The sequence below is a fragment of the Xenopus laevis genome, chromosome 1S (genome assembly GCF_017654675.1).
Source record: "Xenopus laevis strain J_2021 chromosome 1S, Xenopus_laevis_v10.1, whole genome shotgun sequence".
Lineage (NCBI taxonomy): Eukaryota > Metazoa > Chordata > Amphibia > Anura > Pipidae > Xenopus > Xenopus laevis.
The window spans coordinates 182471561-182496788 of record NC_054372.1 but is presented as its reverse complement, the minus strand read 5'-3'; the positions used below and the strand labels follow the sequence as shown (position 1 = coordinate 182496788).

The 25228-nt window shown below is 38.7% G+C and overlaps 1 protein-coding gene across 2 annotated transcripts in view; it reads left to right on the top strand.

The window, feature by feature from the left end:
• parp8.S (poly(ADP-ribose) polymerase family member 8 S homeolog) overlaps nucleotides 1-25228 on the top strand; it is a 169619-nt gene that overhangs the window by 61976 nt on the left and 82415 nt on the right. For both annotated transcript variants that reach the window (XM_018244495.2, XM_041580576.1), the window contains exon 3: nucleotides 18895-18932. In XM_018244495.2, coding sequence (XP_018099984.1) covers nucleotides 18895-18932 — 38 coding nt within the window. The remainder of the gene's footprint in view (nucleotides 1-18894; nucleotides 18933-25228) is intronic.

Here is a 25228-nt window from a genome sequence, read left to right as displayed (position 1 = left end):
GAGGGTTTGCCGTACCAATTTCTATCCATAAAACTGGATAGATATATATTGGGCAGTTTTGAAAAACCTGTTGGACAAGAACCATATGATCACTTAAGATCTAATTGTTGGCCTCCAACCAATATTCGGATCAGCCTTGACTGCTTTTAAACTGTACATTCACCAATGTCACCAAGACCATATCTTTCAACAGGGTGGAGCTTCTTCAAATGTTGTACTTTTTAAGAAGGAATAGTCATTCCCAGATACAAAAAAAGGAGTCCCGTTTTGATTGTACGCTAAGGAATTAAGGGCAGCCATACTGTTCATGTAAGGGGCAAGTAAGAGTGACTGCAACCTCTGTGTTTATTGAATATACAGTATGCCAGCCCTTCTGTTTTTGGCTTTCTCTGCTTCTACTGAAGTGTGTTGTACACTTCCCACTTTCGCCTGCTAATTGCTCTCCATTTGCACTTTTGAAGGTTCTGCTACTTCCTTTACAGAAGGCGGTCAATGCATTTTCAGTTTTCTGTTATTTTTCTTAAAGGACAACAGAACCTACAAGATTTTTTTCGAACCCATAACTTTTTAAACATTTTTATGGTGTGAATTGCTTCACCTCCTGCCCACGCTGTTAAAATACCAATAGCATGCAATGCTGCTCTGCTTAGTAACACAACCTCATATGGGAACCATGTTTAGGGTGGCGGTAGCTCCAAGGTTCCCCAGTATCAACAGGAAACCCTTACATACAATTCAGCCGTAGGGGCTGGACAGACACAGTGGTGTTTAGTGCAAGTATGTGGAAGTGCATGTAGCGTATTTGGCTGTCCTTTTTATGAATGGCATCATTATGTGCAACGTTTGTGGTGCATTTTAGTATTGTAAATGCCTCTATGGTGTGATAGTATGAAATAGAGAAACAAAGAGGCATATGTGAGCCATATACAGTATCCAAATAACGTTTGCTCCCTCTCAGCCCCCAAAACATTGCTGAAACTATAAAGATTGTGAAGTTCTCCCAAAAACTTACATCCATACTTCAATTTTCAGAATGACCCAGGTATACATGCTGATAGTCAATAGTCTATCACAGAAATGAACAGCCAGTGATATTCCACTGGGACTGGGGTGTATAAGGGAAATATCAACAATCTTAAGAACAAAAATGAAAAATATTAAATCAGTAATTTACAAGTCGAATAGCATGTTCCAGTTCCAGAGCCCCAAGCTCTTAGCCAGCACATTTGCGAAAAGGATGGCTTGCAAACTGGACCAATATCGAAGCAACAATCAAATTAAAGACGTTTTTTCAGAAGTTAAAAAATGCCTGACGCGTTTCGTACCCATATACATATTCATAGGCAACAAAACACAAATAATGTCTTATTTTGTTGACTTAGATGGAAGCCAACCATAAGTAGATATTTAATTCAGACAAAATGCAAATACATGTTTCCTTTTCCACTTTCATTGTTTCCAGAATGATGCTGATCCGTAATTTTCCCAACACCGCCGAGAATCTTTATGTCAAAATGCCAACCTTCCTCTCCGTTTGATTAAATTGCTTAAATACAAACGGTTCAAAAAAGGGGAGGTTTGATACACGTTGCTATTGTATCCATGAGATTTTTTCAGGACTCAGAGCCTGATAAATCTGTTCCATAGTTGCAAAACATTTAGTGAAACATTTTTAAAACACCATAATGTAAGGGTGCCCTTCTGCGCACAATGGCTCCCATGCTTGACTGTGCAGGTATCATTTGAATTGAGCTCTGTCATGGAGAAGCAGCTTTATATCTTTTTGAATAAATTGGTTCCTGAGCATTCAGGCACTGCCTAAGCCAGGCAATATATTATATTCCAGATGAGTAAAGTAAGAATAAAAATCTTCAGTTCAGACTTACAGGGTGGAAAAAAAAGGAGCTTATTTGGATCTGAGGCGGATGAAGCGGAATGCGTACAGACTGATAATAAAACATAACTAGATATCGCACCTGTATTTGGATTGTGGATAATAGCACAGATGGGTTTTGCAGAGGTAATAGACTTTCATGTATTATAATAAAGGAATGGAAACCTGTTTCTGATTTCTTTAACATGGAAATGCTCTAGGATGAATTTGCAAAGTTAATTGAACAACTGCGAATGGTTGGAATTGATTTAGCAAATGTTCTTTGTTAATGGAATCAAGTCATAACACTGAAGAGAAATCAAACGTTAGGCAAAACTCCTATATTTGAAACAATGATGATAGAGTGGACGCTTATCTAACAGAGGGACGGTCCATTGAGTACCATGATATCAACCTTATTGGACATGGGCTGCTTGCCAAATGTGGACCTCTGGATGTGTTCAGTAAGGACGAATTAACAGAAATAATGTATGCATTCTTATAGAAATCGTCTTGTTCTGCCTATATCTACTGACTGAGTCCTATATACTGTGTGTATATATATATATATATATATATATATATATATATATATATATATATATATATATATATATATATATATATATATATATATATATATATATACATATATATATATATATATATATATATATATATATATATATATATATATATATATATAGTTTTCCAAGGGAAAATGAGTGCACACTGGGAACGTTTAAATAGGTTATTTTAAAACCATAATTTTATTTAAGTTAATTAAAAACAGGCCGACGTTTCAGTCCACATCTAGGACCTTTTTCAAGACTTAAACCTTCCCAGTGTGCACTCATTCTCCCTTGGAAAACTGTTGATACTGTCTACTAGAGCAGCACCTGGGTATTTTGCTTCGTTCAGTGGTGTGCGGAAATTACAAGTATTTTATATATATATATATATATATATATATATATATATATATATATATATATGGACCTTTATCAAGACTCTTGATAAAGACGGTCTTGATAAAGGTCCAAGATGGGGACCGAAACGTTGGCCTGTTTTCTTTTAACGATGTATTAAATAAAGGTTGAGTTTTTATTTTTCTAAAAATCCCAGTGTGCATCCAGATTCTTTGATGAACTCTGAATAATCGGCAATTGAATAGCACTTGGGTTAATGAAAGGTTTTCAGCATGGGAGTGCTTGATCCATTACAGTTCAGCAAATACATCCATGGCAACAACCAGCACACACAGGGCTTATATAGAAGTTCAAAAAGATTGTTTATTGGTGCAATATCGATGTTTCGGTCACAAGTTCAGACCTTTATCAATTGCCTGATTCCACAGATAGAAAGTAAAGCATGCTAGTCTGCAGTGATGGGCGACTTTGCGTGTTTGCTGGCAAAAATTTTTTTTGACGCTGGTGACAATTTTGAGGTAAAAAACATGTTCCAATTGTTAGTGGGACCATATGCCATTGACTTCTACATGATTTCAATTGGTCTTAGCTGGAGTGTTTTCAGGTTTGAAATTTCAGGTTTGAGTTTTTTTAACCTCTAAAAATTCGAGTTTTTCCCCTTTAAAGACTGGACCAGAAAAATTTGAGGTTTATTAAATAGGCCCCATTATGCCATGCAACAACGGAACCTTGTTTGATTGAGAAGTGATGGATTCTCGACCTTAAAAGAGATCTGAAATTAAAATTACTGGGGGGGTACCTCTAGTGATTATAATCAGGCCTAGACTTGCAGCGAGGCCGTATAGGCCCGGGCCTAGGGAATGAATTAAGTGGCGGCATGCCGCCCAGCCGCACTACTGATTTGTTTAATTCCGGAGCACTAGTGCTCTGGTTAGGAGAATGTGTCCCTTCTTTGGGAGGGAGGGGCAACAGAGGACGCCATCCTCCAGGCACCCTCATTTTAAATCCGCCCCTTATTATAATCACTTGATCACCTGCTACCCCAGACTGCTACTGACTGGGGTATTTCTGTAGAAGCCTATCCACCAAGATATTCTTCCTCTTTTGTCTTCTTTTCTCCTGGTCTGGGCAGGCACATGCACAGCAGAGTGAAAAAGCCATTTTTTTTGCGTCTATGTTCAGTTTTTAGTCTACTGTGTATGCACCTGCCTGGAACGGACTGATGGAAGAAGCTGAAGAAATGACGATGATGGACATCTACAGAAAACCTCAGGCCGGTGTAGTTTTTACACAGCCATGGGTATCAGGCAATAAATTATAATCAATGGTGGGTGCCTAGCATTTTAGCACCCTCAAATGATTCTACCTTTAGTTCATACCCACCACAGAAAGCACTTCAGGTTCCAAAAGGACTTCAGGTTGTAAATTGCATCACTTTACAATGGCTCAAGGCTTACATGACTCTATAGGCAGGTAGGGAAATAGTTTATACATGTGCATGGGTAACCCTGACCCCTTGCTGGTGCTAACCCCTCCTCTCCCCCAGGATGTCCAGGATGGTAGAGCAGAGATTGAGCAATATCAATTTATTAGGCTAAATGCAACATTTAGCTATTGTACTGGAATTAGACAAACCTCTAAAGTATCTTATTCATAAAATGTTGCCATCATACAAGTAATAATAAAATATGATTGAAATGAACCTCTATATGAAAACTAATATCCCAGCTGCCCTTCATTCTTGGCTTAGAAATCAAGACTGTCTCGTCCTCTGTTGGTGCCTCCACCACACAACTCATGCTGTCACATTTTAGTGTATCAGTGTAGATGACCGCACAACACAGGCAGTGTGAGTGAGAGAAAAATCGGTGCCCATAACATGCCATGAATGAAAATCTTTGCAGCACAGCACTGCCTGAGTTTTATTCTCCTGTAGAAAGAATTTGCCACATTCACTTTCGGTACATTGCTCATGATGAATTTGATCTGCTTTTGCCAGATCCTTCAGTTCGTGTAGCTGTGATGACTATAGACTGGTTGTGGTTTATGTGGTTCTGATTTTTTTCATACTGCTGAGGTTATTGGATAGAATGTTGTATCGTGGGTAAAAACATTTAGAATTGAGCCAAGTGCTGAATGTTACTTAGTATTTTCTTGCATATTACATATTTTGGTACATAAAATGCCCATGTACTTCTTGGACACAGAGTTTCTCACAGACTCTCAGATAATAAAATATGGTGCCAGCTGGATAAAGTTAAAGGAACAGTAACACCAAAAAATACAATATTTTTTAAATGAAGGACAATATAATGTAGTGTTGTCCTGCACTGGTAAAAGCTATGTGTTTGCTTCAGAAAACCACTATAGTTTATATAAACAAGCTGATGTGTAGCCATGGGGGCAGCCATTCAAACACAGGATACACAGTAGATAACAGAAAAGTACTACTATAGTTTATATAAACAAGCTGATGTGTAGCCATGGGGGCAGCCATTCAAGCACAGGATACACAGTAGATAACAGATAAGTACTACTATAGTTTATATAAACAAGCTGCTGTGTAGCCATGGGGGCAGCCATTCAAGCACAGGATACACAGTAGATAACAGATAAGTACTACTATAGTTTATATAAACAAGCTGCTGTGCAGCCATGGGGGCAGCCATTCAAACACAGGATACACAGTAGATAACAGATAAGTACTGTTACTATAAAATATATCTGGAACGGTCTAATTCCTAAGACGGACGAATGGCTAGTGTCAGAGGGTTGATATTTGTTACCCCCCGCCCTCTATGACGCCATAACGCTATAGGGCCCAAGGCAGGATGGACTATAAGGGCTAATGGTCAATTGTGGACAATGGTCACTCATATAACTTATACTAGGCTATACAAATAAATGATGTCCACTCTGTTACTTAGAAGAGTGTCAGCATAGTGTCAGCATGTCTCTTATGCCCTTTTGCAGAAGTGTTGCTCAATAGCTGTCTGTACCACAATGGCTATGATTAGCCAACAGATGTCTACGAGGCTGTGGACAGTTGGAACCAGAAAACTCTTATGTTGCAAAACTGCACATCTTACAGGAATGTATAAATATATATGCCAGTAAGTCTCCTCGCCAGACCATGTATGGTATTTCCGTGAACCCCTTGTCACAATTATTGTAAATGCCTTCTGAAAGCTATATAACGCTTGGACCAAGAGGTGTGTCTTTGGTAAGTCCTTGGCTGACATTCCAACAGCTTACCCAGACAAAACTGTTATGTTATATTATGTATGAATAAATTGCCTGACTATTACTAAAGGTTTTCCTTTACTGAGTTTTGTCTTACACGAGGTCAAAATGGTACTACTAAAAATACCATCAGTACTACTATAGTTTATATAAACAAGCTGCTGTGTAGCCATGGGGGCAGCCATTCAAGCACAGGATACACAGTAGATAACAGATAAGTACTACTATAGTTTATATAAACAAGCTGCTGTGTAGCCATTGGGGCAGCCATTCAAGCACAGGACACTCAGTAGATAACAGATAAGTACTACTATAGTTTATATAAACAAGCTGCTGTGTAGCCATGGGGGCAGCCATTCAAGCACAGGATACACAGTAGATAACAGATAAGTACTACAGAGCTTATCTGCTGTGTATCCTGTGCCTTTTCTCCTTTTTTAGCTTTGAATGGCTGCCCTGTGGCTACACAACAGCTTGTTTATATAAACTATTGTATAGTTTCTGAAGCAAACACACCAGTGCAGGGCAACAGTACATTATATTTTCATCACTTTAATACACTTTCATTTGTTGTTCTTGCTGTTCCTTTAAAAGGGGCTATTGTGCTTGCTGCAATTATGTCCAATGTGTCAAAACACAAAAACAAATGCACCTTGATGCAAATTGGTAACAGTTCAAGTACTCAGAGTCAAAATGATGTGTGATGGCTGATTCTTTAGGAGCAATTCCGTTTCATGATTCATGCAAACAGATTGTGTGGGGTGTAATGGCTCTCAGTAACAAAATGCACAAGAGCAATGAAAGCTTGGATGGAAGTAGCGCTAACCAATGCTGGCAATTCTTTCAACAACTGCTTTCAGCTCACCAGCAAATGTGGTTATAGTCAAAAATGACCCCTCTAATCTTCCCTCTATGTACATACATTCAATGAAGACAAAAACAAGGTAAAATATTACAATTCTGCAAATAGATGTTTCCATTTTGGCTCGTCAATCATGTTTAAGTTTTATGCAAACACAATACCATTTTGTCTTAATACAGTCTGTTTTGTTTTTTTTATATTGTAAACCATCACAAAGACCTGTTTCTGCTAAGCCACAACGTGTTGCATTTGGAGGAAGCCCAGCCAACCACATGCAAATTAGAATGTTTCTCATGTTACAACACGTCTCATTTCTCTTCACTGTGCTGAACGGCAGCTCTTCTTTGCCCCAATGAATGCACATAGAAATATGGAGCTTTTAATGGATAATATCTGGTCCAATGCATCAGCTCACGATCCAGTCCTGATTTTGCATATCAACCCAATCAATGAATCAAGCAGCAGACATCTCAGATCTGAACATATAAACAGACAAAAATGGGTGGCTGAAAATATATATTCAGCAAGTAAAGCAATATAATAGGCATCCTCAGACATAAAATGAATATTGCTAAAGGTATCCATTTTACAGATGTAGCTACGCACAAGTTCTCCTGGTACTAACCAAAAATATGAGCTCTGCCTATCTTAGCTGGTTTTTTGACTGCAAATGAATGCAAACAGGTCCCCTGGCTTTTTTGTGTCTCACTAAGTTATGAAGAATAACACTTGCTACATGTGTCTGCTGAATAATTAATAGCCAGTGCTTCTTGTTGGGAACACTGAATAGATACACAACAGCTGCTTCTGCCTTTGTAACAGGGTCACTTATGGACATTTCACAGTGCGATATTATTTGCCCAGACCAAATAACTCATGCCTTAGGGCTTCATAGATGAGATTGCCTTTGCTTTTTTCCAAAATTACTAAAAAGGGAAATATACTCCCTTTCACTTCAAGTCCCATAATCCATCACTTTACCACAGAACAAGGTGAAGATATTACACTATGAACAGTCCTTGCTGAGGAAGCTTCCATGATCCTGGCCCCTCTAGGGTTGCCACCTTTATTGTGTTGGGAAAATGGGCAGGGGTGGGTCGGGTGATGTCAGGGGCAGAGCGGTGATGCTGGGGGGCGGGCTGGGTGATGTCAGGGGCTGGGCAGTGACATCAGGGATAGGACTGATGACGTGGTGATCAGCGATTAAATGTCCTTCCGGATTTCCTAATTTGGAAATCCAGACAGGTACTTTTCAACCGGGCAACCCTTCCAAAACCAGGTCAGGTGGCAACCCTAGCCCCCCCCTGTGTTCACCTTTCCAGGAGCAACTGGTGGAGTCCAGGGGACTATGCAATGCTAGTGCAGAGAATGCAACTGTGCTGTTTTGCACTAGAAGACATTAATTTCCAGTTTGTTAGACCAGAAAGTTGCCAGGAGCAGCTTTTTGCTGGCCCAGGTAACTTGTGGAGCACTGCGACTTGAGGCCAGTTTCTCAACTTGTCTCAATGGCGCACTGCCCCTGAGCTTAAAGAGGATGGGAACTGGATCATCAATAGGAATGCAACAAGGTCCAGCACTCATTTCCTAACTCAGGTAAGGACCCTGGTGGGCTCTATCAATCTAGGCCTGCTCCCGGCTCCAAATCTTGGATGATCCAACTCTTATCCCCATCACGGCCAAAAGAAGTAAAAATGTATGTGATAAGTCCAGGATGGGTTTAGAGGCTGTTGGGAGGTTATTAGCAACTTTGGTGGGGGGCAGCCCCAGTGGAACCTGGACACCCCATATCAACACTGTTCTAAATATCCCATGATGCATTGCTTTCCTTGAAGAAATTGCCTGGAATTGCCATTTTTTCTACATGCACGCCTTGCACAAAAAAGTGCGAAGTCATGTTAATCCATTTATACCAGCAACAGATTGTGACACAAAACCCTTACCAGTTCAGTGAACAAGCAACTCTGTGATCTGTAATTCATCAGAAATTAGGCAATTTGTGCACACAACATGCTAGAACAATGCAAGTTGCACAATTATTAATTCCTTTGGGTGCTTCTATGCTTGAATTTCTTATTTCAAATGTGCGTTTCTTTAGCTATTTAAACAATTCTTTTTAAGGCTTCAACACATTTTACATTCAGACGCTCACCAATCATATACTGTGGTTTGGGTGCTTTTGGCCTCGAACCCAGCACTGGTTTACTACATACACAATTGTTGAATACAGGGTCAATAATCGCTCTCCAGGGGTGGCTCAGGTAAAATCATCCGACCAAAATTCCACTTTTGGCACACACTCATGAACTTCTTGGAGTTAATGAAGAATTCCAAAAAAATCTTTATTTCACATTAGTTAAAACATCTGACACAATTCATGTACAACTACATAGTAATCATAGATCACTGGAAAAAAATTAATTGTGGTTATAAACTTGATACTTTTAATTCAGTATTGAACTTTACACTTGTGTTAAACAATGAACCCTTATAAGGAAATAGTAATGATGGGCAATGGGCAGTGATTTGCGAATTTCTCCCATTTGCCGATATATTTGCGAATTTCCCCGCAAAATTAGTGAAACCAAATAAAATTTGCGAAAAATAGTGAAAATCGAAATTGATGCCCGCGACCAAAAGGTTAATTGAATTTTGACGCTGGCGTTAAAGTCAATGGGTGTCCGAATAATGTTGACGGGCAGTGATTTTGACATGAACGACTTTTCGGACTCTGGTACAAAATTTTTTGTCGCAGTTGAATTTTCGCCTACAAATTTTCGTTGGAGATTCTCAAATTTATTACACGGCGGGAAAATGTGGATATTCGCTGCAAATTCGTGACAGGCGAATTTGTTCGCCCATCACTAGCAATGGGATCATGGAATGACCACATTACACTGCAGGTTCTCTCTTTTATGTATATACAGTACATTCTGTATTGTGCATTGTTCCCAATCCCATATATGTTTCTATTTAACGTCATAAGCGAGGAAGTAGTGGGCCAACACTAGGCTTACACAAACTATTTTTGACAGGCAATCACTATAAATGTATACATGTTTATTTGTCTGCATCTATGAGAAGAAACAGGTCAGTAATCTGACAGGTCATTGAGATGGACTGAGCAGTTAGGGAGTGGTGTTTGTTCAGTTTTACTCATGAAGGATTTCTCAGTAACCAGTGCAAGCTGAGACTAGCAAATCCACCTAGAAAAACTCATAAACTTACATTTTTAAATCAAAAATTTGGTTGATTAATCTAATTCTTTTTTTTTTTTTACTCCACATCTGTCATCTGCATTTTATTTTATGTCTTTCTTCACTTTGGATTGGTGCAATCCATTAATATATACTGATCTAAGAGGGAGATGCTGTATGTGGACATTGGGCTTCTTCGCTGATCAAGAACCTGGCACCATCGAGGGTGAATAAGTTATTAGAACTTCTTCTGAAGTACATTTGTTTATCAACTCTTGTAAGCCTTCTGGCTGGAGGGAGGGGAATAAAGGGGCCCCCTAGCCTTAAGGTGAAGAAGGGGGTCTGAAGACCTTTGCCTTCTGTGGGTCTTCTGACCAGGGAGGTTGAGGATAAAGGGGACCCTAGTCCTTGGATGATGGTTGGTTTTCATTGATACTGTATTTGGTGGAATACCATGGGATCTGTATGTATATTTTGCTTTTAATTTAGAATTTTGAATATATTTTGTATACATATGGAAGAATTACTGTATAAGATATTCTTTTTTTGTAGAATACTGGTTCAGAATCTAATAAGTCATAGTCCTCTCCTATGGTCTTTAAATGTGGTTAGATATGTTTATCTTTTTATGTACAACATCTTGGCAGTGGCGGAACTACCGGGGGAGCAGGGGGTGCGAGCGGGCCAGGGCCCGCACCCCCTCAGGGCCCCCCGGCAGTCCGTGCGCCACTGAGAAATGCAGGTAAATGCGGCCGTACGGAGGGGGTGTCACGCACCAGGGCCCGTCCCCTCTACGATCGCTACTGCATCTTGAAGAAAACAGTACAATGTTTATAAGCTTATATGTGCTGGTACAATATGTGCTTTAAATAATGTTGTGTAATACTGGAATAGTACAATACTAATTGGAACATTCTGCCTTGACCTAAAAATGAGAAAAAAAAGATTCCAGTCTGTCACGAACACGGTACTTCCAACCGCACGTGACTTTAGGTGTGGCTATCAGGGGTCACTCACTCAGTCTCTCACCCACCTTGCACACAGGTTAGACTAACACAAAAGCACCCCAAACACCAACCAACACCCACAAAACTCATTCGCTGCCACCATCTATCATTCACAGGCGATAGAAACCTAATGTGACTATTCCCCTGTTCTCTCTAACAGGTAATAACTCACAATACACCTACTGATTCAACAAGTACTTCAGCATGAAGGGTTAAGGCTCAACTCTTTCAGGCTAGGTTCGTTTAGAGCACCAAAGACAATCTTATTAAATTCTCTTTAATATTATAAAAGGTATAACAGTGCAAAATACAAAAAGATGTTACAAAAAGAGACATACATTCAATAATACAATTACAAACAGTTGTAAAATAAAAGGGAAAACATGGAAAACCTATACTTAACTTCAAAGATATAGAATTCCTGATCCTGGAGGCAAGGGGAAACAAACGGGATAACTTCCAATCGCAATTGGTCCTCCAAAGTAAATCCAAAGTTTAGTCAGAAGAGCTGACTATTTATTAGTGATTTCAGGGCATCAGGTAACTGCACACTCCCCCCTCCCTCAGGAATGTAAGGGGGCGTGGCCTAGCAGGACACAGATTGAGTTTTTATGACCTCCTGTGAGTAGGAACTGGACCAAGAATATAATGACCATAACTCCTTATTGGAACATAGGAGAGAGATGATATTATATTCATTGGTTATTAATTCTCTCAGGGATTCCATAGATACTAAACATCAATACTGTGTGACCTGCCCCTGCCCAGATATTCACATCTAATACACAGAGTAACAAACCTACTCATGTTTGGACTCGTTGGAAAGATGAAATTGCCTCAAACCCATCATCAAGTTTTTATACTGTTGGTACAACAGGTATGGGTTCTGTAAGGATAAATATATTTAAGGATACATTATATGTGACCTTCACTTCACCTTTGAGGGTCTTGCTGGGAACTTTAAGTTCTCACTCCTTGGCCTTCCCCCTCCCCATGGAATGGCTCTTATCAGCCAGGGCATGGAGGAGGGCATTACAGCTCTGACCCCTCTGACCATAGTGAAAAGAGGCCTGTTATGCGTCTGATTTAGATGTTGGCAGAAATATTTCTCATGATACCTTGGCCTGTTTTATTAACTATTACAGGCCTGTATCATGACACAGTCCAAATCAAAAGACTCAATATCTGCACATTCATAGCTTGGGGTATATTCTGGTTTGGACACTTCTTAGTAACAAAAGTCATATGGTAATAACCTTGCCTTACTTTTTAGAAATCGGGTTCCAGGTGATAGTCACACACAGTAGCGAGAACCCTTATACAGTATGTGGCACTGAATAATAATCATCAGTTAATTTGTCCCTGCTATTGATGTGTGAATATCACTGCTATCCATTCAGCTTCGGCAACAAATGTTGTCAAATGCGTTGGAGTCAATGAGTGTTTTCTAAAATTCTTGTGCCAAATGCATTGAAGTTTTTTTTTTAAGTTTACCCTTTCACCAAATGCATTGGAGACAATGGGAATGTCTTCTCAAATTTTTCATCATGCCAAATGCATTGTAGTCAATGGACATTTTTTTTTTCTCAAGCCAAATGCATTTAATTCAATTGGCTTTTTTTCTCATGTTTTTTTTTTCCAGCACAAAAATATATGATTCCTTTTTCTGCAAAACAAAAAACACATGGAAAAATTCTTCTAATGTATCAGGAGTAGTGATGGGCGAATAAATCCGGTGAGACCAAAAAAATAGTTGGGAATGTCAAAATTGTCGCGCACATAAAAATTGCCGCATGTCAAAATTATTTGGTCGCCCATCAACTTTAATGCATTTGGACAAAATAGTCGCTCGTATAAAAATGTCGCTTGCGTCAAAAATTGTCGCACGTCAGAATTATTTTGACGCCCATTGACCTCAATGCGTTTCGTGAATTTTCGTTGTTTCAGACAGATTCGCTCATCACTAATCAGGAGGGGAAAAAAATTGTTCATCCCTATTTGCGGTTGATTTATTATTTCTCAAAAATAATGCAAATTGACCCTTTTATAATATAGTATGTAAGTAACTGTTTTTCTGCAAATAAACAAGCCTGTGATTTATTCATTAACTAGTATTACAGTGAGACCTTGGTGCATATATTTTAAAAGACAAAATTATTAATCGAATACATCCCATACATCCATTCATTTACTGATACTTTGCTTGTAGCGACCCAGCCAACACAGCTAATATAAAGCAAATCTTTTTTTTTTTTTTTGCTAATCTTTTTAAAACTCTGCGGCTGAGACAACATAACTTTTTTGCCTAAACAATAAAATGATCAAGCGGTAATGTTTCTTCCAGCTTTATGAAGTCAGTAATTGGAAGCTGTTTTCATGACTGTGTGACATTATATTGTGATAATGTGCCAGTGTAAGTTAATGACGGAGAATAAGTTATTGTCTACGCACAGTTGCTACGCTGGAATACTTTCAATCTTTTCGGAGAAAATGAATCCTTCAGTTAAATTCACACACAGTACGTGTCTAGCAATTTACAACGCACAACAGAATTCAGGGGGAAAAGCATATGCCAGAAAGACTCAAAGGGGAAGCAGACGTTTCCTGTGGGACCATGCCATCTGTATATTACAGTAATAAGCCCTACATACAACGGATCAGAGGGGTTTTTAGCATTGCTTGATTAAAGTCCATCCAAAGCTTGATTAGGCCATCATTAACCTGGTTCTAGAGATATAAAAATAAGGTCTTTGCAATTATTAGTTTTCATGACAGAATAAAACAGTGTCAGACTGGGGTATCAGGAGCTCACCGATGGCCTACCCTCATCGTAAACTCATCCTCCTCTTGCTACAAATCACTTCTTCTATTCTGCAGTTCATGGGTGGGCATTGGGCCAGGCGGGGTAGGGCCTATGAGGACTGGGGCCCACCAGGGTTTCTCCCGGTGTCCCTCCAGCCCAGTCTGACCCTGGCAAGATGGGATTTATCCCTGAATCTAAACCTGGTTATTCTTAAAGCTTGGCTCCATAAAGGGGGCAACCCTATAATTTGTGAACCTCCACCATTTAATATGTTGGTGAGTGAGATATTATTTTATGATAACATACTGTATATGTCCCCCAAATGTGTCTTTAGTAGTAAGGTTCTTTAACATATTTCCTTGGATGGAGACTCAAGACAGGGAAAATGTGTATGATTTGAAGCAGTATACATCAGTCCAAAAGTTGTATGGACAGTTTTGTCAACCCTTCATATTATTACATAAATGTTGTTGAAATGAATAGAGGTGTTTGTTAACTTTAATTAGTGTTTATATTTATGTTAAAGGAGAACTAAACCCCAAAAAATTAATGTGGCTAAAAATGCCTTGTTTTATATACTGAACTTATTGCAGCAGCCTAAAGTTTCAGCTTGTCAATAGCAGCAATGACCCAGGACTTCAAACTTGTCACAGGGGGTCACCATCTTGGAAAGTGTCTGTGACACTCACATGCTCAGTGGGCTCTGATTGGCTGTTGAGAAGCTAAGCTTAGGGCTCGTCACTAATTATCCAGCAGAAAATTAGCTTCCCCTGTAAATAAGCTGATGCTACAGGTTTGCTGATTATTAAATTCTGATGCTAATTGCACTGGGTTCTGTGCTGCCATGTAGTACCGTATATACTCGTGTATAAGCCGAGTTTTTCAGCACTCAAAATGTGCTGAAAAAGTCTACCTCGGCTTATACTCGAGTCAGTACCTGCAGACAAGCCCTCTCCCGCTGCCTTCTCTTTGCGCACGCCCCTGGGAGTCGATGAAAAGGAAGACGTGCAGAGGCGTGACTTAAGACTGTACGACGGAAGTATGAATGCGCACTGTTTGCGCGCACACGTTGACTTGAGGAGCGGCGCGTCCTGGCATGTACCGGTATGTGAGTGTAGGAAGTGATATCTGGATGGAGTTCGGCAGCGATACAATCCGACCTGGTTTCGGCAGCAGCAGTAGCCTCCCACATACACAGAGGAGGGACAGGCTGATCCGCCGCCTGCAGGTACCGGATTTTTTTTCTACGAGTGCAGCTAATTAGGCAGCAGCATGCAAGTCTAACGCCCACTCCACGGGGACCCTCGGGCTCTTTGGGCAACTGCCCCCAGCTCGGCTGTGTCTCCACCACAGCCTGTAACCTTGTTGGAGCAATTATACTGCACGTTTTGGCTGTGCTAACAGTGCAGCTAGCACACAAATAACCAGTGCTAATTTAGCTGTCCAGTACCGTACATTAAATGTCAATATAAACTGCTCATCAAGAGGCTGTCATCCCTTACTTAATGGAATTCCTTGCAGAACAGCAGTCATTTATGAGACTATAAAGGGTAGTGGCAGAGGGGTTAATACCCTCTAGGACTGTGGCTGTGGGATAGCAGTGACAATTCTGAAGGGAGGGGTTAAAGGGCTGAGCAAGCAGGACAGAAGCAGGAAGAACAAATGAATGAAGCAGCTGAGCTGTTTGCTTTTCAGAGACCAGAGTAAGAGGTATGTAAAGAATGTAGTGAGCCATTTCATTAATTAGATTTTTGTTGTGACCAAATTTAGGAAAACTTACCAGTAGCTGCTGCATTTTTCAACCTAGGCTTATACTCGAGTCAATATGTTTTCCCAGTGTTTGTAGGCAAAATTAGGTACCTCGGCTTATACTCGGGTCGGCTTATACACGAGTATATACGGTAATTATCTGTATTAATTACTAATCAGCCTTATATTGGGACATTTCTATTCTATATGTACTGTATATTGTGAGTGGCTCCCTAAGCTCAGTAAGTGACAGCAGCACAGAGCATGTGCAGTGACTCAGCAGAAAAGAAGATGGGGAGCTACTGGGGCATCTTTGGAGACACAGATCTTTACTGCTTAAGGGCTGTGGTTCCCTTGGGCTGATACAAAACACCAAAACATAATGTACAACATTTCTAACCTACTTCTTTAGTTAAGCTTTAGTTCTTTAATTTTCAACAAATGATTCAGTAATAAATATGGATATGTATTGTTCTAAGCAGGCGACCTTATTGAGTTATATTTCTTTTATACTTCATTTCATTCTCATATTCTAATGAGAATAGCACGGTAATGACCAAAGGATTAGACTGTGTAAATGAAAGAAACACACCAATTTATATCGGCATAAGCCTTTGTCACATTTTATTGCAGAAGTTGTAGCACAAATTATTAGACCACATGATATAATGCCTGCTTATCAAGCAATAACTTTTAAATACAAGTTCTTCTTGGTTCACTGTAATCCATGCTAACAGATACAACCAGACTTTATTGATCATTTTCAGCATGGCAACTGTTGGCTTTGTCCAATGACCATGTCACATGGATCTATCATTATGTTTAAGGATCTTTCTCTTTGAAAAATAACTTTTGAAGCTAAGGAATTGTCACGCTCCCAAACCACAGGACACTTTTTCATGCTACCAAGGCCATCACCGTAGAATAATTTGAGATCTGCTAGGAAAATTAAGTGACTCACATAAAAGTTGAACACAGAAACATTCATCCCTTAAAATAAGCATTAGGAAGTCCCTAATGACAAGTAAAGTATATTTACGGCAGCATGCAGGTCTTATTTTATTCCGAAGATTCTCCCGATTATTGCCATTTAAATTGCTATGAGTGTTGGCTTTGCTGAGTATCATTATTCACACGTAAATATCCATCTCTGCCTGAGCTCAGCAATAAATGTTTATACTGTACGTTATACATGGTTGTGCATCTGATGGACAGAATTTAAAGGCATCATGTTATTTGTATAGTACCTCTTCTGAAAGGACACAGCATAACATTAACACAGGTACAACTAAAGTTAACATAATTAAAACTTATAGAGAAAACAGTATTAGTAATTGCTTTAATTGTCACTGCTATCAATTTTATCGACAGCTGCAAAAAGTAATATATTCTATATGCATTTTTTCTCTGCTACCATTGGTTATAAAGTATAAAAATGTAGTCATAATATGATATGTTATATAGAAACTGACGCCATGTTTGGCATTTGGGGGACATTACCCATTGCTTGACAAACTGGCTATGAGCATGTTTTTGGAATGCCACAGATAATATATAGGGTCTAATAATTTCATTACATTTTCAACTGAAGCATTAGTTACTCATGTAAAATACAGTATCTTAAATTAGTATTATAACCCTAATTTGGTTACGGACCCTTTAAATAACAATTAACCCAAGGCATTCCAGTGCCCCGGGTCCCTTTTGCGTATAAAAAGTACTGGGAACTAGGATTTACAGCGCTGTGCCTCCATCTAGGGAACACTAAGGAGCACACCTCAGGGAATTTCGACTAGGAAAAATAAAACACACACAGTTTGCAATAAAACAAATGTAAACTTTATGTAAAACTGTATTTAGTAACTGTAAATGTCGCTGGGGGGGGGGCAGAGGGGCCCAGACTGCTGGGTCTGCTTCTTATAAAGTTATGTGGAAATCTCCCCTCCCCAACCACTGAGACCTTGTGGGGAATTATGAAAGCTGGCAGACAAGCAGGTGGGGGGTAGTGGGTAGGATTTTTTTTGCAGGTCTCCAGTAGCATTTTGATAATTTATTTCTCTATTTCTTACTCCATGTGTGTCATCTTCATTGTATTTTATTTTTATGGTCTATACATTGACTTAGGAGGCAGATGTGTGGACATTGGGCTCCTTCTCTGACTGAAAACCTGGCACCACCGAGGGTGCATAAATTGTTAGCACTTCTGAAGTGCATTTGTTTTTCTGCCTCTGTTGTAAGCCTTCTGGTTGGAGGGAGGTGGATAAAGGGGCCCCCTACCCTTACGTTGAAGCGAAGGTGCTGATTTTCATTGATTTTGTATTTGGTGGAATACCATGGGACCTGAATGTATATTTTACTTTTAATGTGGTTTTTGAATAAACTTTGTATTTATATGGAAGAATTTGAGTTAGGGATATTCCTTTTTGTAGCATACTGGATCAGATTCTAATAAGCCAAAGCCCTAGCCTATGGTCATTAAATGTGGTTAGATTCTTACTGTATGTACAGTATCTTGGAAAAAACAAGACAATGTATATAAGTTTATATGTGCCGGTACAATCTGTGCTTTAAATAATGTTAAAAAATAATGTAAAAATAGAAAAGAACAATTCTAATTGGAAGATTCCTCCCTTCCAATGTTTTGGGACTCTAAATTGAATTTGGTCTAGCCACTGTAATACTCAAGACATAATAATAATAATAATATAATGACAGTGATTCAAAGTAAGAAATAACGACACTCCCTTCGAAAACTGACACTTCCCACAGGCTCATCAATCACTAGGCAGGACACACAGTCGCACTTTGTACTAGGCTGAATGTACACTGCATTTTTCCAAAGGTAGCTAATATGAAACTATGCATATACATGTATGGGATACATTATCCGGAAACCCGTTATCCAGAAAGCTCCGTATTACAGAAAGACCATCTCCAATAGGCTCCATTTTATCGGAATAATCCTTTTTCTCTGCAAAAATAAAACAATGTAATAATAAAAACAGTAGCTTGTACTTGATCCCAACTAAGATATAATTAATCCTTATTGGAAGCAAAACCAGCCGATTGGGTAGACTTGAGGTATGAAGATCCAAATTAAGGAAAGAATCATTATCCGGAAAGCCCCAGGTCCCCAACATTCTGGATAACAGGTCCCGTACCTGTAAATAACATTTGACTGTTGCAGTCTATAAAATGCATGTACTAATTATTAATCTTCTTTCTGTTTTACAGCGTTGCTTATTCAGTTCATGTCTCTGAGGACTATCCAGGTACAGCAACCTTTTTTTTCTACTTTAAAATGAAACCGTAACTTGATCCTTTCACGTAAATTCATTCTTGGCTTTCAGGTCAGGCAGCTGACTTACTTGAAGAAAGGCATTTTAACAGCCCCCACCTTATTCTGCAGTCTCTTAGGGATAATGGCCAGCGAGTTGACTTTCATCAAAATCCAACTTGCTTAAGTTAAATGTGATAAAATACATTATTGAAAGAGTGATGCAGTGTGGTTCGTCTTTTAGTTCACTTTTAGTATGTTATAAAATGTCTGATTATATGCAACTTTTCAGTTGTTTGCCATTATTTCATTTTTATAATTTCTAAATGATTCGTCTTCTTCTTCTGACTTTTTCAGCTTTCAAATGTAAGCTACACATGTATACTGTTATTGCTACTTTTTATTAATCATAATACTTTTCAGGCCCTCTCCTATTCATATTTCAGCCACTTATTCGAAACCAGTGTGTGGTTGCTATGGTAATTTGGACCCTAGCATCTAGATGGCTGAAACTGCAAACTGGAGAGCTGCTGATTAAAAAGATAAATAACTCAAAAACCACAAATAATAAAAAAATTTAAATCTATAGCAAATTGTCTCAGAATATCACTCTCTACGCCATACTAAAAGTTAATTATAAGGCAAACAACCCCTTTAATAAGGCAGGAACATGCAATGAGGTTAATTAGGTCTACAGCTTGCATGGACTAAAAAAAGATTTCTTAAAACCTTTTACTAATAGTCGGTTCCAGACCAAGAGGTCGAAGGCCCACCAGAACGCTAAATCATTTGAGTTGTGAGTTTCTGGTTTCTTCTCTTACCTTATTTGTTCCTATATTTTCTTCAACTTACATCATTCCAAAGCTCCCTACTTTGGTTTCAACATTATTCTCTTATTTGTTGTCCTCTTCGCTTTAATTTATAGATTATTTATTTTTTTCATTTTCAATGTTCAAATTCTTTATCTTCTTTACAATTTTTTCCAATTCCTTCCGTTCCCTACTTATCTGTTCCATGTGTCCCAGTCATACAAGATGACACGTACCCTAGGCTTCAGATGAGCTTAGATGCCAAATGACGACTATACCCTCCAGCAGTTTTCTCGGTACCATTGGGCAATATCAATGTCCTGCATTCCATCTCATTTATTTGGAAGTGTTCTTACACTTTATTTCTATATAAGGTTTGGTAATACAAGGTTTGGTAATACAAACACTAAATATATCACAAAAAATAGATCACATGGCTCTTATATCTACAGGTGGAGACCCTTGCATCTTTTGGAGGGGTTCCCTGTATAATTAAGTAAAAGGATACAGTGGTTCTTGAACTGCTTCAACTATGTTCTTGTTTAATAAAGACTTTAGTAAATGAATCTTACAAGATCTTTGAGAAACTAGACACAAAGGACAAAATACAAGCAATCTGTATATACTCACAATATTCTCATCATAAAATGTGTTGTCCATCAGTGGCCAAAACAGCACAGTAGGCTTAGTCACTCAAAAGTGTCACCCTAGCATTCAGGCCTCTCAAATGGAATCTACCCCTAGATCTATCATTTGGATCCCTATACTTTGTAGGGCTCTAGTCCTCAATGACCTCCTTGGTGGAGCTCAAGCTGCTCATTTGCTAACTTGCTCCTTACATTGCATGCACTTTATTGTTTCTGTTTTCATGTAGATATATGTATCTGCCACAGGCAGCAGAGAAATCAAAATTATAACATTCTTATTTAGTTTAGCTACATTGGCAGTCACCTCTATAGACATTTAGGAAGTAGCATGCTCTAGTGTACAGCTAGTTCTGCTAAGCCAAGTCAGTGCAGTTTTAGTGGATGGACTAAACAGGGAACATTTGGGAGGCAAGCAGAGCTTGTTGGATAGAGAGATTCCATCAATATCATTGGTGAAGCAAAAATGGCCCCTTATATTGGCCTGTAGATTAAGTTTTTTTGGAAGCACAGTGTGCCATTGCAGCTAGGAGAATCTTACAACTTCTAATGTGCATGTGCTGGCTACAATACTTCTTTCTATACATGTGATTGTGCCTAAACCCAAGTATGTTGAGTGCTGATAGAGAAGAAGTGGTCTTCTCTAGCTACAATTTGTAAAAGTGGCAGATTAACTACTGTAGACACAGAATTAAAAACAAGTGCCCATACTTTAAGGTATCTGTAGCCTAAATGTGTTTCCATGACCGTTAACTCCCTTTTATTACCATCAACCTAGAAACCACCTCAGAATTGTGGCCTCAGTGTACAAAGTACCTTCAACTGCCACAGTCAACTTTCAGCATATCTGCGATTATTCTAAGATATGCAATAATTTTCCAGCTAAATAAACAGTATGCATATGTTGCTATGCATAGGTTACTTTCCTTAATCCATAGAATGCCAAGTTGTTTCTGAAATGCATTTAATACCTTCCTGATACACCACGCACACACAAGCAAAAGCATACACAAACACTTACACACGTTCATGTAATAAGACAGAAAGTGGTTTTGTCTTTTATACCTTCATGGAGTTAAGCAGAGAATTTAACTGGCCAGAACACCAAGCTTGCTGGATTTCAAATGGAGAAATACAAATGCTCCTAAAAGCCTCTGCATTCAAAAGATCATTAATGAATCTCGCAGGAGAGTTCCCGGCACTTGGCCTAAAGTGCTTCATTGGTCTTGGAAACATTAAGGTTTATATAATTTGTAACAACTCCATTAAATGTAGTCTGTTTGCAAAGCCCTTTGGTAAATTAAAGGAACAATAATCATCAAAAAATAAAAGTTTGTTTCAATAGAGAAACTGAACTGAAGATACCATGAACTGAAGTGTTGCCCTGCACTGGTGAAACGGTTGTGTTTGCTTCAGAAAGACTACTATAGTTTTTATAAAAAAGCTGCTGTGTACCATGGGGCTGCCATTCAAGCACAGGACACATTGTTGATAAGTAAGTAAGTAAATTGCAAAAGTGCTCAGAGGAGCACTGTGGGTATATTGAAATTAATATTCTCTTTGAGTTGAGATGTACTTTAAGACCTGGTACACTGTTTTTGTGAGAATTTGAAGTTCTAGGTATGTTTTTCCATCATGGTTAGCTTGGGGCAACCTTGTCACTTTAGCAAATATAAGCAGGGCTGGGCCAAGGTAGTTTGGCACCAATCCAAGTGCTTCATTCTCCGGCCCCCCAGGTAGCCTTATATCACCATTTAACACCATGCCATTTATGGTGGCAAATAAAGAAGGAAATGTTTTAATAAAGAAGCCAGAAGAACTCTGTCAGGTTAAAATGGTATTTTTATTTTTTACTCCTATTCATCTTCCAATCTCTCACTCAAAACACTACATGGTTGTTACCGTAGGTTAAATTAGCTCCTAGCAACCAGATACATATACAGGTATGGAATACGTTATCCGGAAACCCGTTATCCTGAAAGCTCTGAATTACGGAAAGGCCATCTCATTAGACTCTATTTTAATCAAATAATTCAAATTTTCAAAAATGATTTCCTTTTTCTCTGTAATAATAAAACAGTAGCTTGTACTTGATCCCAACTAAGATATAATTAATCCTTTTTGGAAGCAAAACCAGCCTATTGGGTTTATTTAAAATTTACATTTAGAAGTCTTAAATAGTGATGGGCGAATCTGAAACGGCAAAAAATTTGTGAAACACATTGTCAATGGGCATCAAAAAAATATTGACTCGGGCGACAATTGTTATACGCGCGACTATTTGGTCCAAATGCATTAAAGTCAATGGGTGTAATATTTGTATGTGCGCGCCAATTTTGACACACGTCAGTTTTTTTAGGACACGACGAATTGTCTCAGCAGTTTCACAAATTATTTCGCTTGCGGCGGAATGCGGAGATTCGTTTCGAAATTTGTGTCTGGGGAATTTATTTGCCCATTACTAGTTTTAAAACCTCAGGTCCCAATGTCCCCAGCATTCTGAATAATAGGTCCCATCAGTAAACATGAAAGTAAATCATAAATTATGACCAACAAGGATTGAGGTCTGAGGCCCGGCCCTACTACAAATGAGGCCAGCATCAAAAGGATGGTCTGATGATTTAGAGAGAAGGCACAGCAAATTATTATTAACAGCATTTATTTATTGCTGAACAAATCTAACCTTTTTTCATTTTAAAGTATTTTATTTTTTAAAATATATCAGTAGTGATGGGCGAATTTGCGCCGTTTTGCTTCGCCAAAAAATTTGCGAAACGTCTCGTTTTTGATGCCGGCGTTTGTTTTTTCGACGCCGGCGCCCGTTTTTGACGCCGGCGCCCGTTTTTGATGCCGGCGCCTGTTTTTTCGAAAAAAAACATTTTTGACGCCAGTGAATTTTTTCCGCCGAATCGCGCAAATTCGCCGCAAATTCGCGCCTGGCGAATAAATTCGCCCATCACTATATATCAGACAAAACAGTTACAGGCAGCTCATTAGCCCAAACCTAAAGATAAATAATCACAGCACATACGATGCAACAGCAGCAACTCTATGATCAGGGCAAGACTGTTACTTATTCATATAGAAATAGATTTCTAGCCCATTCAAACAGATCTGATTACTTTTTTAAACTGTCTAGCTGCAGTTAAATGTTTCTGCCCTGCTATTCTATATTATCTGCTATATTATCTGGAACAGAGACATTATTGTTTCAGAAGGATAGTTTGCATTTTCTGTAATTTCCCATGTAATTTGTGTCTGATGCTCATTGGAAACACATTAATGTTGTACACCCTGCATTTCCAGCTAATTCTTTTTGCCCTTTCAGACATGGTGAATTAGTCATTTTAGTGTTAAATCAGTGGAAAATATTACTAAGCACAACATGTAAAACATGAGTCCATGTGCTATATTAGTGACACTACATAATCAGGCCAATTACAGATTCGATGAAATAGACTTTATGGACGTGCTTTAATAATTCATTAATTGTGAGCCTTTTCAGCTGCTGCAGTACAAGTGATAGTCCACTAACAATGGACAGAATCCTGAATATATGAATATTAGAAATCACCTTGGAGATATATGAAGCCCAAATAGCGTCAGAGCAGTCTGTGGAATGTATAGCACATAGGGGCTTATTTACTAAAGTCCGAATTTTTTTTCGGTCAGAGTTTTAAAGGCGAAAACAGAGGTTTTTTTAGTAGGGAAAAAAAACTTGAATTTGTCTAGATTTATTCAACCCCAAGGCTGCTAAGTCAGAGTAAAAAAGCACTTTATCTCAAACCAGTGGATGGCAGATGTCCCTTTTTGGGTAGGACTACACATTTGTTTTTGGCGTGATCCAACGCGCTGCGACAAAATGCCGGTGACAAATAACATGCGACAGAAATAAGGTAAGAGATAGAAATGTTGGATAAAGTCGCATCGTTGATTCGACGCACTGTCGGATGCAGACACAGAGCCGAAAATGTCTGTGTAGTCCTACCCTTAGAAATGGAAGATTTCATGATGTGCTCTGGGTTTCTGGCGATAACTCAAATAATTTCTGGTTTACGGGTTATAATCTGAAAAAAAATTTTGATTACATTTTTCTCAAAATTTTCTGCACCAGATTTATGAGTTAATTTATCGATAAATAAGGCATAAATGTGGATGGGAGTTTTTCTGAAGTAGTTTTAACAAAATAATGGTACATATTCTGATTTTAGTAAATAACCCGCATACTGTGTATATGGATAACAGAAATCACAGAAGAGTTCCACGCCTATATACTGTAGGAACTAGACCTATGTGCCAAATGGTTTTACAGAAGTAAACAGGATAGCTTCTGATAAGTCAGGAGTGAAACTGCCCTGCTTCACCGAAAAAATATGTGACATTGTGCAAAAATTCACAAAACTGTAAAAGAATTCACAAAATGGTAAAAAAAATAAAATGGGTGTTTTTTTCTTGCTCCAATCACACTGAAGTCAATGGGGTACTGTATGGAAGTGGGACGCTATGGAAGTGGAAGCTGCTTTGATAAATTTTGGTTTGTATTCCTGAGCGGCATCAACAAAATGAATTTAATTAAATGATGTAAATGAATGTAATGGATGGGAATTATTTACTTAAGTAGAAAGCATGAGTATTTGAGAGACACTTCACTAGACACACATCAATTCTATGGTGCCAGGAAGAGTGCTGCTTTAATTAATAGACCAATGGGGACATTTTCCCATGGCCTCCATTATCTCTTTCATCTACAAAGTGATCTGAATATAGCATCCCTCAGAAACTGGAGAGCCATCATTTTAATCAGTTAGAATGGTACTTTACTACTTCCACTTCAAGTT